At 49.4% G+C, this 16,699-nt stretch overlaps 1 protein-coding gene across 4 annotated transcripts in view; it reads left to right on the top strand.

Annotated features, from left to right (window-relative positions):
* The first annotated feature begins 5,362 nt into the window (after positions 1–5,362).
* The window catches only part of MAST4 (microtubule associated serine/threonine kinase family member 4), a 632,006-nt gene continuing 620,669 nt past the window's right edge, over positions 5,363–16,699 (top strand). For all 4 annotated transcript variants that reach the window (XM_056541555.1, XM_056541557.1, XM_056541556.1 and 1 more), the window contains exon 1: positions 5,363–5,809. In XM_056541555.1, coding sequence (XP_056397530.1) covers positions 5,597–5,809 — 213 coding nt within the window. In that variant the 5' untranslated portion in view covers positions 5,363–5,596. The remainder of the gene's footprint in view (positions 5,810–16,699) is intronic.

The raw sequence follows: 16,699 nt of genomic DNA on the forward strand, positions 1-16,699 counted from the left end.
ATTCCTCCTCACCTGTGTCACTGCCTGGCTCTACCATCCCTCACCTGTGGCACTGTCTGGCTTTCCCATCCCTCTTCACCTGTGGAACTGCCTGGCTCTCCCATCCCTACTCACCTGTGGCACTGCCTGGCTCTGCCATCCCTCACCTGCGGCACTGCCTGGCTCTGCCATCCCTCACCTGTGGCACTGCCTGGCTCTGCCATCCCTCACCTGTGGCACTGCCTGGCTCTGTCATGCCTCACCTGTGGCACTGCCTGGCTCTCCCATCTCTCCTCACCTGTGGAACTGCCAGGCTTTCCCATTCCTCACCTGTGGCACTGCCTGGCTCTCCCATCCCTGCTCACCTGTGGCACTGCCTGGCTCTCCCATCCCTCTTCAACTGTGGAACTGCCTGGCTCTCCCATCCCTGCTCACCTGTGGCACTGCCTGGCTCTGCCATCCCTCACCTGCGGCACTGCCTGGCTCTGCCATCCCTCACCTGTGGCACTGCCTGGCTCTGCCATCCCTCACCTGTGGCACTGCCTGGCTCTGTCATCCCTCACCTGTGGCACTGCCTGGCTCTCCCATCTCTCCTCACCTGTGGCACAGCCTGGCTCTCCCATCCCTCACCTGTGCCAGGCTATCCCCTTTCTCACCTGTGGCACTGCCTGGCTCTGCCATCCCTCCTCACCTGTGGCACTGCCTGGCTCTGCCATCCCTCACCTGTGGCACTGCCTGGCTTTCCTGTCCCTCACCTGTGGCACTGCCTGGCTTTCCCATCCCTCACCTGTGGCACTGCCTGGCTCTCCCATCCCTGCTCACCTGTGGCACTGCCTGGCTCTCCCATCCCTGCTCACCTGTGGCACTGCCTGGCTCTCCCATCCCTGCTCACCTGTGGCACTGCCTGGCTCTGCCATCCCTCACCTGTAGCATTGCCTGGCTCTGCCATCCCTCACCTGTGGCACTGCCTGGCTCTCCCATCCCTCTTCACCTGTGGAACTGCCTGGCTCTTTCATCCCTCCTCACCTGTGGCACTGCCTGGCTCTGCCATCCCTCCTCACCTGTGGCACTGCCTGGCTCTGCCATTCCTCACCTGTGGCACTGCCTGGCTCTCTCCTCCCTCACCTGTGCCTGGCTATCCCCTTTCTCACCTGTGGCACTGCCTGGCTCGCCCATCCCTCCTCACCTGTGGCACTGCCTGGCTCTACCATCCCTCACCTGTGGCACTGCCTGGCTCTCCCATCCCTCTTCACCTGTGGAACTGCCTGGCTCTCCCATCCCTGCTCACCTGTGGCACTGCCTGGCTCTGCCATCCCTCACCTGCGGCACTGCCTGGCTCTGCCATCCCTCACCTGTGGCACTGCCTGGCTCTGCCATCCCTCACCTGTGGCACTGCCTGGCTCTGTCATCCCTCACCTGTGGCACTGCCTGGCTCTCCCATCTCTCCTCACCTGTGGAACTGCCAGGCTCTCCCATCCCTCACCTGTGCCAGGCTATCCCTTTCTCACCTGTGGCACTGCCTGGCTCGCCCATCCCTACTCACCTGTGGCACTGCCTGGCTCTGCCATCCCTCACCTGTGGCACTGCCTGGCTTTCCTATCCCTCACCTGTGGCACTGCCTGGCTTTCCCATCCCTCACCTGTGGCACTGCCTGGCTCTCCCATCCCTGCTCACCTGTGGCACTGCCTGGCTCTCCCATCCCTGCTCACCTGTGGCACTGCCTGGCTCTCCCATCCCTGCTCACCTGTGGCAATGCCTGGCTCTGCCATCCCTCACCTGTAGCATTGCCTGGCTCTGCCATCCCTCACATGTGGCACTGCCTGGCTCTCCCATCCCTCTTCACCTGTGGAACTGCCTGGCTCTCCCATCCCTCTTCACCTGTGGAACTGCCTGGCTCCCCCATCCCTCCTCACATGTGGCACTGCCTGGCTCTCCCATCCCTCCTCACCTGTGGCACTGCCTGGCTCTGCCATTCCTCACCTGTGGCACTGCCTGGCTCTGCCATTCCTCACCTGTGGCACTGCCTGGCTCTCTCCTCCCTCACCTGTGCCTGGCTATCCCCTTTCTCACCTATGGCACTGCCTGGCTCGCCCATCCCTCCTCACCTGTGGCACTGCCTGGCTCTGCCATCCCTCACCTGTGGCACTGTCTGGCTTTCCCATCCCTCACCTGTGGCACTGCCTGGCTCTCCCATCCCTCTTCACCTGTGGAACTGCCTGGCTCTCCCATCCCTGCTCACCTGTGGCACTGCCTGGCTCTGCCATCCCTCACCTGCGGCACTGCCTGGCTCTGCCATCCCTCACCTGTGGCACTGCCTGGCTCTGCCATCCCTCACCTGTGGCACTGCCTGGCTCTGTCATCCCTCACCTGTGGCACTGCCTGGCTCTCCCATCTCTCCTCACCTGTGGCACTGCCTGGCTCTCCCATCCCTCACCTGTGCCAGGCTATCCCCTTTCTCACCTGTGGCACTGCCTGGCTCTCCCATCCCTCCTCACCTGTGGCACTGCCTGGCTCTGCCATCCCTCCTCACCTGTGGCACTGCCTGGCTCTGCCATTCCTCACATGTGGCACTGCCTGGCTCTCTCCTCCCTCACCTGTGCCAGGCTATCCCCTTTCTCACCTGTGGCACTGCCTGGCTCTCCCATCCCTCCTCACCTGTGGCACTGCCTGGCTCGCCCATCCCTCCTCACCTGTGTCACTGCCTGGCTCTACCATCCCTCACCTGTGGCACTGTCTGGCTTTCCCATCCCTCTTCACCTGTGGAACTGCCTGGCTCTCCCATCCCTGCTCACCTGTGGCACTGCCTGGCTCTGCCATCCCTCACCTGCGGCACTGCCTGGCTCTGCCATCCCTCACCTGTGGCACTGCCTGGCTCTGCCATCCCTCACCTGTGGCACTGCCTGGCTCTGTCATCCCTCACCTGTGGCACTGCCTGGCTCTCCCATCTCTCCTCACCTGTGGAACTGTCAGGCTTTCCCATCCCTCACCTGTGGCACTGCCTGGCTCTCCCATCCCTGCTCACCTGTGGCACTGCCTGGCTCTCCCATCCCTGCTCACCTGTGGCACTGCCTGGCTCTCCCATCCCTGCTCACCTGTGGCAATGCCTGGCTCTGCCATCCCTCACCTGTAGCATTGCCTGGCTCTGCCATCCCTCACATGTGGCACTGCCTGGCTCTCCCATCCCTCTTCACCTGTGGAACTGCCTGGCTCTCCCATCCCTCCTCACCTGTGGAACTGCCTGGCTCTCCCATCCCTCCTCACCTGTGGCACTGCCTGGCTCTGCCATCCCTCCTCACCTGTGGCACTGCCTGGCTCTGCCATTCCTCACCTGTGGCACTGCCTGGCTCTCTCCTCCCTCACCTGTGCCTCGCTATCCCCTTTCTCACCTATGGCACTGCCTGGCTCGCCCATCCCTCCTCACCTGTGGCACTGCCTGGCTCTGCCATCCCTCACCTGTGGCACTGTCTGGCTTTCCCATCCCTCACCTGTGGCACTGCCTGGCTCTCCCATCCCTCTTCACCTGTGGAACTGCCTGGCTCTCCCATCCCTGCTCACCTGTGGCACTGCCTGGCTCTGCCATCCCTCACCTGCGGCACTGCCTGGCTCTGCCATCCCTCACCTGTGGCACTGCCTGGCTCTGCCATCCCTCACCTGTGGCACTGCCTGGCTCTGTCATCCCTCACCTGTGGCACTGCCTGGCTCTCCCATCTCTCCTCACCTGTGGCACTGCCTGGCTCTCCCATCCCTCACCTGTGCCAGGCTATCCCCTTTCTCACCTGTGGCACTGCCTGGCTCTCCCATCCCTCCTCACCTGTGGCACTGCCTGGCTCTGCCATCCCTCCTCACCTGTGGCACTGCCTGGCTCTCCCATTCCTCCTCACCTGTGGCACGGCCTGGCTCTCCCATCCCTCCTCACCTGTGGCACTGCCTGGCTCTGCCATCCCTCCTCACCTGTGGCACTGCCTGGCTCTGCCATTCCTCACCTGTGGCACTGCCTGGCTCTCTCCTCCCTCACCTGTGTCTGGCTATCCCCTTTCTCACCTGTGGCACTGCCTGGCTCGCCCATCCCTCCTCACCTGTGTCACTGCCTGGCTCTACCATCCCTCACCTGTGGCACTGTCTGGCTTTCCCATCCCTCTTCACCTGTGGAACTGCCTGGCTCTGCCATTCCTCACCTGTGGCACTGCCTGGCTCTCTCCTCCCTCACCTGTGCCTGGCTATCCCCTTTCTCACCTATGGCACTGCCTGGCTCGCCCATCCCTCCTCACCTGTGGCACTGCCTGGCTCTGCCATCCCTCACCTGTGGCACTGTCTGGCTTTCCCATCCCTCACCTGTGGCACTGCCTGGCTCTCCCATCTCTCTTCACCTGTGGAACTGCCTGGCTCTCCCATCCCTGCTCACCTGTGGCACTGCCTGGCTCTGCCATCCCTCACCTGCGGCACTGCCTGGCTCTGCCATCCCTCACCTGTGGCACTGCCTGGCTCTGCCATCCCTCACCTGTGGCACTGCCTGGCTCTGTCATCCCTCACCTGTGGCACTGCCTGGCTCTCCCATCTCTCCTCACCTGTGGCACTGCCTGGCTCTCCCATCCCTCACCTGTGCCAGGCTATCCCCTTTCTCACCTGTGGCACTGCCTGGCTCTCCCATCCCTCCTCACCTGTGGCACTGCCTGGCTCTGCCATCCCTCCTCACCTGTGGCACTGCCTGGCTCTCCCATTCCTCCTCACCTGTGGCACTGCCTGGCTCTCCCATCCCTCCTCACCTGTGGCACTGCCTGGCTCTGCCATCCCTCCTCACCTGTGGCACTGCCTGGCTCTGCCATTCCTCACCTGTGGCACTGCCTGGCTCTCTCCTCCCTCACCTGTGTCTGGCTATCCCCTTTCTCACCTGTGGCACTGCCTGGCTCGCCCATCCCTCCTCACCTGTGTCACTGCCTGGCTCTACCATCCCTCACCTGTGGCACTGTCTGGCTTTCCCATCCCTCTTCACCTGTGGAACTGCCTGGCTCTCCCATCCCTGCTCACCTGTGGCACTGCCTGGCTCTGCCATCCCTCACCTGCGGCACTGCCTGGCTCTGCCATCCCTCACCTGTGGCACTGCCTGGCTCTCCCATCCCTGCTCACCTGTGGCACTGCCTGGCTCTGCCATCCCTCACCTGCGGCACTGCCTGGCTCTGTCATCCCTCACCTGTGGCACTGCCTGGCTCTGCCATCCTTCACCTGTGGCACTGCCGGGCTCTGCCATACCTCACCTGTGGCACTGCCTGGCTATACTATCCCTCACCTGTGCCCGGCTCTCCTCCCTCACCTGCCGCTCTCCTGCCCGCAGAGACTTGTTGCTCGCACCGCCCCCAGGTGCGGAGCTCATTGGCTGCAGGAGCCGCGGGTTGGAGCGGATTCCCCGAGCACGCCCGGGAGAGGTGGAGCGGTGGCGGGCAGCGGTGGCTTTGCAGAGGCAGAAAGGTTCGAGAAGGTCTGCGCATCTCCCGGGCATGGCTGGCAGTGACACCCGGCTTCCCCGCACCGCGCAGACCCGCAGTATATAACCCATGCCGGTACCCGCTCAGACTCTCTCTGCGGTGCCGCCTCAGGAAGCGCTCACTCCGGTCCTGGAGAGATGGACGGCAAAGTTTCCGAGGGAGCGGACACCTCCTCCTCCTCCTCCTCTTCATCACTTTCCTCCTCCGGCTCCCAGACTCTGTCAGAAGGGGAGATGAAGGCGTCTACCGGGGGGAGCAACACCGACTGCGACTCTGAGGGGCAACACCTGAGACAGGAGGAGGAGGGGGCGGCAGCGGGGAGACGGGAGCAGGACGAGGCGGACGAGGAGGTGAGAGCCCTGCTGCATCCATACTACGTGTATATATGTATACTATAGACTGGCTTCATATAGCGCCAACATAGTCCGCAGCGCTCTACGTGGTGCAATAACTGTTCCTAATGCAGCATGCACATGCTATAGTGTGTATCTAAAAAGGTGTGTATGCAGGTATAGTGTGGATATATATATATTTACCTATGGACTGTTCACTTATATAGCACCAACATATTCCACAGCGCTGTACGTGGTGCAATAACTGTTCCTAATGCAGCATGCACTTGCTATAGTGTGTGTGTGTGTGTATCTAAAAAGGTGTGTATGCAGGTATAGTGTGGATATATATATATTTACCTATAGACTGTTCACTTATATAGCACCAACATATTCCACAGCGCTGTACGTGGTGCAATAACTGTTCCTAATGCAGCATGCACTTGCTATAGTGTGTGTGTGTGTGTGTGTGTGTGTGTGTATCTAAAAAGGTGTGTATGCAGGTATAGTGTGGAGATAGAGAGATATACTGTTCACTTATATCTCACCAACATATTCCACAGCCTGTATGTGTTGCAGTCACTGTCCCTTGGGGGCGTTTGCACCTATTCTAGTGTATGTACAGCTGTCTATGGACTTATGCTTATATGGTGGGTACATACCTAGCTAAGGTGTATTTACCTATATACTGGTCGCTTATATAGCGCCAACATAGTCCACAGCAATGCACTTGTTGCCATCACTGTCCTCAATACAGCTTGCACTTATTATAGTGTGTGTATATCTATGTATGAAGGTACTGTATAGTGATCCAATACCTAGCTAATGCCTACATACCTGTATATTGTTTTTTTATATGGCGCAAACATATTCTGCAGCGATGTGCATGTTGCAGTCAATCACTAATTCCAGGGTAGTTACTTATTCTAGTGTACCTAAGGTGTGCAAATACCTAGCTAAGTTGTATATACTTTTATACTGTTCACTTACATAGCACCAACATATTCTGCAGTGCTGTACATGTTTCAGTCGGTCACTGTTCCCAGGGGAGTTTTCACTTATATCAGTGTGCGTATAAAATATATATATTATCTCTATCTCTATCTATATAAGGTGTCTGTGAAATTTATGGTGTGCATATTCCTAACTGAGGTGTATTTACTTGTATACGGTTCATTTATATAGTGCCAACATATTCTGCAACGTGGTACGTGTTGCAGTCAGTTACTGTACCCAGGGTAGTTTGCAACTGAAAAAAAAAATATATATATATATATATCTATATAGTTAATCATAGTGTACAAACTAACATTATACAGCACTATACACCTCAACAGCAGTTTTCAAAATACATGTGTTAAGGTACATATTACACACGCACGTACATGTGTATGTGTAGATATATATATATATATATATATATATATATATATATATATATATATATATATATTTTTTTTTTTGTTTGTGTGCTTATGTATACACTATATTGCGTCAGCGTGTACATATAGCACCAAGTTGTGCCGCACACATGTCGCTCATTTTTCCCCAGTGGATTTCACATCCTAACTTCAGATGCATAAAGAGTATGTCTGTGGATATAACGTGTGTGGTATCTATATACACTCAGACACGTGGATATCCCGTTATGACAGCAGCGATAAGCTGGACGTGAATGAGAGGCTTGTGCCAAGGTAAATATCTTTGCATCTCCCAGTATGAGTTGTGTGTACGCTCGGCATTGCGATGCTCTTGTGTCATACACACTTAGTGATATGAGCTCTGATGGTGTCTGTGACTTTTTGGACTGGATTCAAAATTGTGAATGGTTTATCCTATAGATCAGTGTTTCGCAACCAGCGTGCCTTCAGCTGTTGCAAAACCACAACTCCCAGCTTGCCCGGACAGCCGAAGGCTGTCCGGGCATGCTGGGAGTTGTGGTTTTGCAACAGCTGGTGACACACTGGTTGGGAAACACTGGTATCGATGGTCAGTAATACACAAGAGTGCTTGTTCGATAGGGCGCTAGGTGTCGCTGCTTATTCTACAGCTGCCATGTTGTGTCTACACGGTATAGCAGGGCGCCATCATTCATTTATTCCAGTCAATATTGATTAGAATTGCAGATTGGGATACCTCCACCTCGCATCCTATGGAATCAGCAGCGAGGCAGGGAAATGCTGAGACATGCAGAATGCCGGGTAATAGGAGACTGTAATGTGGCAGCACCAGACGCTCATTTGACTAAGCGAAAAAGACGTACATGGCCGTGAAAACAAGGAATGATTAACTTGTGTAATGGGTTCTGACTGGCGATCTGGCTTCTGTGTCGGACCCGGGGTGTTTGATTTGTGGTCTCTAGGTTATTCTGTCCCCGTCTCGTCGGACGCACAGTAAAAAAAAAAAAAAAAAAATCCGAAATAGAATTTCTGCCGGAGTGACCCCAGGTGAGAAAGTGTTGTGTTCATGACTTTGATAAATGCCTTTTGTCATGTGGCGTAAATGTTCTCCGTGATGGTGGACAAGGATTCGCATCCTCCTGTTCGCAGGCTCCGGTGCAAAATGTGACCTTTCCAAGCAGACGGAAGGATGTAGAAAAATTATACTTCTAAGATATTAATACGTTATTTTCAAAATGTTTGGGGAAAAAAAAAAAGTTTTCATGCTTTGAGAAGTCTTGGAATGTAGTGGATTAGATCATGGTCAGTGATCATCTTTAGGATGCATACAATTATTTATTGTTTTTATGTTTTAGGCTGGTATTGCACGGCAGTAGTGTGATAGAATTTTAGGGTCTGTGCATGTTCTTAGGCTGTGTTCACACGGTGGAATTTCTGCGCTTCCGCTCAGATTCCTTTCTGCCAAGCTGGACGCTGGTTTTTTATTATTTTTTTTTTGCCGATTTAAGGGTTCCGCGCACAATGTGCCTGAAATTGTGCTGAATTTCTGTACGCTTAAAGGGTGGTGGAAAAACCAAATCTTTTTTTAAATCGACTGATGCCAGAAAGTTAAACAGATTTGTAAATGACTACCTTTTTAAAATCTCAACACTTCCAGGACTTATCAGCTGTATGCTCCTGAAGAAGTTATTTTCTCTTTGAATTTCCTTTCTGTCTGACCACAGTGCTCTCTGCTGACACCTCTGTCCAGGTCAGAAACTGTCCAGAGTAGGAGCAAATCTCCATAGCAAACCTCTCCTGCTCTGGACAGTTTCTGACCTGGACAGAGGTGTCAGCAGAGAGCACTGTGGTCAGACAGAAAGGAAATTCAAAAAGAAAAAAAAACTTCCTGTGGAGCATACAGCAGCTGATAAGTCCTGGAAGGATTAAGATTTTTAAATGGAAGTCATTTACAAACTTATATAAAATAACAATCTGGGGCTCAAGGTCATGGATATTTAGGAAAAATATTTTATTTAGATAATAACATTTAAACGAGTGGTATGTACTATATAAAATAGTTTAAAATATGACCGGTGGTACACAGGGCCCTTGTGTGCCACTAAGGTCAAAATGTGATAAAATAAATCAGTACATACTTTAAATGAATAGATATGCATATAAAATGTTTAGGATCACCATATATTGAATCAAATAAATCCCACAATGGATACAAATTGGCTACAAGTGGTGACTAAAAGATGGTTCCTTATGGTTAGCCACAATTTCTTGTAGCCTCTAAAGGGAGATCGCTCTGTCTTCTAATATTGAATCACTGTATCAGCTGATATACTATACCGTAGTATTGATAATCAAACAAGCTGCTGAAGAAAAGACCTAGGTAGTAGTAAGTAGTATTTGTTTTATCAAGTTTGTATCAGACGCATTCTGAATCACTAGTCTTAGTATGCTGAGGTAGGCAGTAATTGAAATAGTTATTACAGCAAGGGCATGCTGGATCTACTAGTCATAGCACGGTATTGTGACCGCTTACCTTACTGGTACAAGGACACGCTGGTCTTTATCCTCACATCCGGCTCTCTTAAGCAAGAGGGTGTGCTGCGGGAGACTCGGCCGTCTCCTAAGTGTCGCAGCATGGACAGATGGGCTCCGGTCGGGTGAACTACAGCGCTCCTGTTCCTTGGAGAGATAATGTCGTCCTCATGGTAGGTAGCGCACCCTCCTTGCTGTTAAATAAGCAGCCGTGATTGTGTGTGTGTGCGGTGCAATAGTATATCCAATTGGTAACACTGTGGGTAGTCAGTGGCGATTCCAGTAACTAGCTGGACGCGTTTCAACACCTTTCAAGACTTTTCTTCAGCAGCTTGTTTGATTATCAATACTACCGGTATAGTATATCAGCTGATACGGTGATTCAATATTAGAAGACAGAGCGATCTCCCTTTGGAGGCTACAAGAAATTGTGGCTAACCATAAGGAACCGTCTTTTAGTCACCACTTGTAGCCAATTTGTATACATTGTGGGATTTATTATATTCAATATTTGGTGATCCTGAACATTTTATATGCATATCTATTCATTTATAGTATGTACTGATTTATTTTATATCACGTTTTGACCTTAGTGGCACACAAGGGCCCTGTGTACCACCGGTCATATTTTAAACTATTTTTTATATGGTACATAACACTGTTTTTAAATTTTATTATCTAAATAAAATATTTTTCCTAAATATCCGTGACCTTGAACCTATAGGTGTCAGCTGGGCGTGTCAGTTCTATTTGGTGATTAGTGTGACGAGAGCCTCTCTAACCCCTTTTAACACGGAATTCCGCAAAATTTAAAGACAGCTTCAATGTTTTTGCAGAATTTCCACTGCGGAAATCCCGTTGTGTGACAGGGACAGCGGAATCCCCATTCAATACAATGTGCAGTAAATTTTGAAGAATTTCTGCACTGAACTTACTCAACAGATTCCGCATGTAAATTCTACCATGTGAACGTAGTCTTAGGCTGCGCTTACACGGAAATACATTTTCAGAATGTCCGCCGCAAAAACACAGGCAGACATTATGCAAATGTGCATGTTTTGCTGGTGCTAGGACCGCTTGGAAATGTGTAGCCTCGATAGACTGTAATACATTTCTGAGAGGAATCCGCAGAATGCATGTTTCTGCCACGGAAATTCCTAATGTATAGCTGTTTGCTGTCAATAAATGGGATCATTCTTGTTCCAAAAAAACTTGTATATTCTACACAGCTGAAGTGGATACATATGTTTAGGCTAGGTTCACACTACAGAATTTACATCAGAAATTGCGGTGCTGCAGAATCCTATTGCTGGCAATGGAATTCCGCTGCACAGTTCACACTACGGAATTTCAGTGGCAACAGCTGGGGACACCCTGGTTGGATAGCCAGACATTTGTAAGCTAAATTCAGCTTGATACTAAATTCAGCTTGATACTCTTTATATTACACATAAGCCATCGCAAACAAAAAAACAATTCTAGAAAGTGCTGAGCAAAGTGCTGGGCCTCATTTATCAAAACTGTCTAGAACTTTGTAGCCCATAGCAAACTGTCACAGTACAACTTCCATTTTTGTACAATATTCTTGAAAAAGGAAACATGGGCTGTAATTGGTTGCTATGGGTAACAAAGGCAGTTTTTTATTTTTATCTCTAACTCCTTAAGGACCAAGCCAATTTTTGTTTTTGCACCTTTCGTTTTTTCTTCCTCCCCTTCTAAAAAAAAAATAGCTTTTTCAATTTTGCACCTACAGACCCATATAAGGGCTTGTTTTTTGCATCAGCAGTTGTACTTTGTATTGACATCAATCATTTCAATAATTTTGAAATTAAAAAAAACAATTTTTTAAAAACTTTTTAATGCAAGAAAAAGAGACCTCGTGTATTACCCAAGGACGAAGGGAAAAGAAAATCCACAGGGACTGACATCTCTGATAGATGGCCGCTCACCTCAAATGAAAGATGCGCTTATCACCCTAGTTACGTATTGGGGTACTGAGCGCTTGGAGTAGCTGCTGAGCCTGGAGGGTAACAGGATGACAGGGGCAGCCTGTCCTGTAGAATATCCAATTTGGTGGAGCAAAAAAAAAAAAAAAACCCTTGTACTTGGTGCTGCTACTTCTGGTCAAGGAAGGAGGAGAAAAAACTCCAGAGATACTTCCAAGCGATTTATTAAATAAAATAATAATACAGGCACAATGATGCATTTCGGGGGTAATCACCCCATACTTAAGATTGAAACGCGTCATTGTGCCTGTATTTCTGTTATTTCATTTAATAAATCACTTGGAAGTATATCTGGAGTTTCTTCTCCTCCTTTCTTGACCAGAAGCAGCAGCGACAAGTACAAGGGTTTTTTTGCTCCACCATATTGGATATTGTAACTTTTTGGGTCTTTCATTTCTACACTGTGCACTTTTTCAGTAACAATGACACCTTATCTTTATTCTATAGGTCCATATGGTTACAAAGATACCCAATTTATGTAGGTGTTATTTTACCCGGCGATTCCTGCTGGGGGTCCAGTGGGGTCCCAATAGCCCTGCATCTCTGTCCTTCCCTCGGTCATTGCGGCTAAGTAGGTGGGGGCTGTGGAGTAGCGCAGTTTCTGCCAGCTCTCCCGTCTCTCAGGTCTGAACGATGCTTGTGCAGTGATGCCGGCGGATGTGAGTCAGCCCGGCAGCATAGCGTCACTTCTGGTTCCGGCCTCCTTTCAAAAGGGGCTTGGGAATCCTACATTTTCGGATTCCCTGTCGGCGTTCACAGCATCCGGAACCCCGTGGACAGAAGGCAGCTAGTCCACAGCAATATTCTGAGGCCCCGCAGCACCCGGCCACAGCATCAGCAGTATCCAGTGGCAACAGCTTCAGCCCACAGAAGCCAGCAGCAGTATCTAGGGGCAGTAGTTCCATCCTTCAGCAGTGGTATCCAGGGGCAACAGTTCCAGCCGCAGCAGCAGTATCCAGTGGTAGCAACAGTTCCAGCCTGCTATCAGCTGAGCAGACCATTCTTGGTTGCCCTGCAGTGTTTTGCTGAAAAAACTCCTCCAGCATGTCTGAGCATTTGACAGAGGGAGGTGGACGCTCCAAGAAGAGTAGTTCCAGCCCGACTACGTAGGTGTGGATCTTCTTCTGGGTGAGAACTTCAATTTAATTACCGTATTCTGCTAGCTAAGTCATGCTATTGTTTTGTCTTGTAGGGTAGCAAGAAGTCTTCTTCTAAACCCCAGAATGAAGGAAGCCGTTAGATCCTAGATCCTGCCTATAAAAAAAAGTCTATATCTGCAGCCTGTATTGAAGTTAGGAGTCCTCTGCAGTTGCTAGCAACTTAAGAGTAATCATCCAGGAGGAGATAGATAAAAGGACTAGGAATTGTTGGGATTGTTGGTACTCCAGTCCTCCTAGTGTTCAGGAGGAGAATCTTACTCTAGTTTCCTCCTCTGATGAAGAGCAAGCAGAGTTTAAACCCAAATTGTTTTTTTTATCCAGATGATACTGATCAGCTTCTCAAAGCATCCCGCCTAACGGTTAACCTTGAGGAGAGCAGAAAGACAGTCACGGCTGAAGACTCCCTATACGAAGGTTTAGGGCCCAAGAAGTCCCGTATGTTTAATTTAACTAAGCAAATAATTGATAAAAAAAAATATTCCCCCCCTCCCTAAACTCCTTAAGAGGAAATAACCCATTGAGGAGTCAGTGACTAAGTCATTGGATAGAGCCCCGTTAATTGATGGCCTGGTGGCTAAAATGACTAAGAAATCCGCCTTGCCCTTTGAGGACCTAGGAACTCTGTCTGATCCAATGGACAAAAAAACTGAGTTCTTTAACAAAAAAAATCTTGAGAGGCGGCCTCAGCTTCTATCAGAATGTAGCTGCTACGTGTGTCGCTCACTTCCTAAGACTCTGGGTTTCACAATTACAATCCCATCTTGTTAATCAGACTCCTAGAGAAGAGATCTTTGAATCCTTACCTGTAATTTCTAAGGTGGTAGATTTTTTTTTTTTTGGCAGACTCCTCGGTAGATTCGGTATGATTGGGTGCCAGATCAGCTGCCATATCTAATTGTTCTAGAAGAGCCACATGGCTTAGGCAATGGAAGGGTGATGTGGGCTCAAAAGGCAAACTATGTTCCATCCCTTGTATTGCAGATTGCCTTTTTGGTCCCGTCTTAGACTAAGTACTTGAGAAGGCTTCTGAAAGGAAAAAAGGATTTCCTATTCAGGGTCGTGCCCCTGATTCCTTTCGTAGCAAAAGACAATCCAGGAAACCTCATCAGAAGTTTCAGGACAATAGGAAAATTAAAGTCCCTAGTAAAGGTAGAGGGTTCCTCTTCAATCCCAACAAAAAGTCTACCTCCAAAGATCCCAAGCAATGATGGCTTTCTCCCAGTGGGGGGGCATCTGTCTAGGTTTGCGGGGACCTGGGAGAAAATTTCTTCCAGCCCCTGGGTTCTTACCACCCTGAGATCGGGTCTCCTTCTGGAGTTCCGGTCTTTTCCTCCAGACAGATTCTTTCCCACTGGGATAGTGAAAGAGTCCCTGAAACATGAGGCCATGGTAGCAGAAATAAAATCTCAACATAAAAGTCCTGGTTCCAGTCCCCCATGGGAGGAGAGGAGGGGATTCTATTCCCTTAGTTCTATTCCCTTAGTAAAAAAAATAAAAAAAAAACTGTTCTGTCAGAGTAATAATAAAATAAAGAAGTTAAATAACTTTCTGTCATACAAAAGATTCAGGATGGAGTCCCTAAAATCCACAATCCCTCTACTATTTCCAAATTGCATGATAACCTCTGTAGATTTGGAAGATGCATACTACCATATTCCCATCCACAACTCTCATCAAAGGTTTCTAAGAGTAGGCTTGGGTCCATTTACAGTACCAAGCCCATCCCTTTGGTGAATACCCTTGGGGCTTGGGATACTCCAAAGTGATGGCGGAGGTGGCAGCCTTCATAAGAACCCACAACATCCTGTTAGTTCCATATCTGGACGATTTACTGATAGTATCAGAAACCCTTCGATTGCAGATTCAAGCAGTTTGCTCCATACTGAAAGATCTGGGTTGGAATCTAAATCTAAAGTCAAACTTAACCCCTTCCAGGCAGTGCGTTTTCTTGGGCATCCTTCTGGGTTCAATGGGGGAGATTTATCAAAGCTGTTTATGTCCCGCATCAATATAGACCAAACTATAGAGGGTTAGGCTGGTCTATTGAGCGCCTAATTTATCAAAAGGCACACAGCTCTTGATAAATTATGCGCACAGACTTCGGCATCTATGCTTTAGACTGTATTTATTTAAACCTGCTCCAGCATGGTCTGACATTTCGGCGTACTTTCAGCCAATGCGACTTGTTGCTGAAAAGTCGCTTTTGATAAATTCAGCACCAATGCATTTTTCTGTCTAAAATAGACTAAGATGCATCATGTTCTAAAAATCCTCTGCAGAAAAGTCGCACATATTTAGACTGAGACTTTCTGTGCGACAAATTTAGACAGGAAAAAGCAGTCTAAATCCTTTGATAAATATCCCCCAATGTCTCAACTTTCTCTCCTGCCTCTAGCCAAACAAACAGAGTAGAAATTATTTTACGGTCTCACTTATGCACCTTCAGGGAAGTAATGTCCGTACGTGGTCTGATAACCTCTTGTATTGTAGCAGTGAAATGGGCTCAGTACAGATCCAGGATTTTGCAGACAGATATCTTTCAAAAGTGGGATGGCAAAACCTCATCACTAAACCCAAAATGTTCCCTTTCCTCAAAAGTAAGGGTCTCCTTGATATGGTGGATGAACCCACAACAATCTATCTCATGGGGTACCTTGGTCTCCCTTGTTGGTAGTGAGTATAACTACAGACTCCAGTCTTTTTGGGGTTGGGGTGCCTCCTGCAGCCAGCATATCCTTCAAGGCAGATGGTTTCCTCATATGCATCAGTCTACATCAAATTACAAAGAGCTCTATGCAGTGTTCCAGGCAATATCTTTGCTTATTCCTCAAATCCAAGGGAAGGATGGACAAGATCAGACTCCCTGTTAAGTCTCTCCTTCCAGATTTTTTCCTTAGCAGAGGCCAAGCTAGCATCCCTCTGCGGTTCACCTGAGAGGGGAAGACAACAAGGTGGCAGACTTCCGGAGCAGAAAATCCGAATGGTGTCTAAACAAGGAGATATTTGCAATGATAGAGGAAAGGTTTGGAAAATTCTCTATAAATCTCTTTGCTTCCAGAAACAACAGGAAGATTCACAGTTTCTATTCTTTCAACCCACTGTATTACCCGACAGCAGTAGACTCCTTCTCTCGGGACTGGGGAAGAGGAAAGAGGGTACACTTTCCCACTTCTTCGCCTTATCCCTTGCGTCTTGAAAAAGATAAGACAGGACCGAGCCTTAGTACTATTGATAGTGCCCTTCTGGCCTCGAAGGCCCTGGTTTATCCTGCTAAGGACAATGTCAGTCTCACAACCGTGGGTTCTTCCAGACAGAGCGGATCTTCTGTACCAGGGACCAGTTCATCATCCTCAGTCGGCTCACCTTCATCTAACAGCCTGGATGCTGAGAGATCAATTTTAAAAGCTAGATGCCTATCTGACCAAGTAATAAACGCCTTGCTTGCAAGTAGGAAAGATGTAACATCCGCCATATACCTAAGAACATGGAGAGCCTTCTTAAGAGTGTCAGATCCTGCAGTTGATCTGTTGGGAGATCCTAATATGCCTCAGATCCTTCATTTCCTCCAGTTAGGCCTGGATAAGAAGTTAAGTCCTACTTCCGTTAAAGTACAAATCTTAGAACTTAGTTCATCTTTTAACTGCAAGTTAGCAGATAATATCTTGGTTAAACACTTTTTTTTCTGGAGATACCAGATTAAATCCTCTATCAAGACCTACTGTTCCCTCTTGGAACTTGAATCTGGTGCTAGTGCCTTATCAGGACCACCATTTGAACCTTTGGACTCTATCTCCATCATGTTGCTCACCC

The sequence above is a fragment of the Hyla sarda genome, chromosome 1, assembly GCF_029499605.1.
Source record: "Hyla sarda isolate aHylSar1 chromosome 1, aHylSar1.hap1, whole genome shotgun sequence".
In the NCBI taxonomy this organism is placed as follows: Eukaryota; Metazoa; Chordata; class Amphibia; order Anura; family Hylidae; genus Hyla; species Hyla sarda.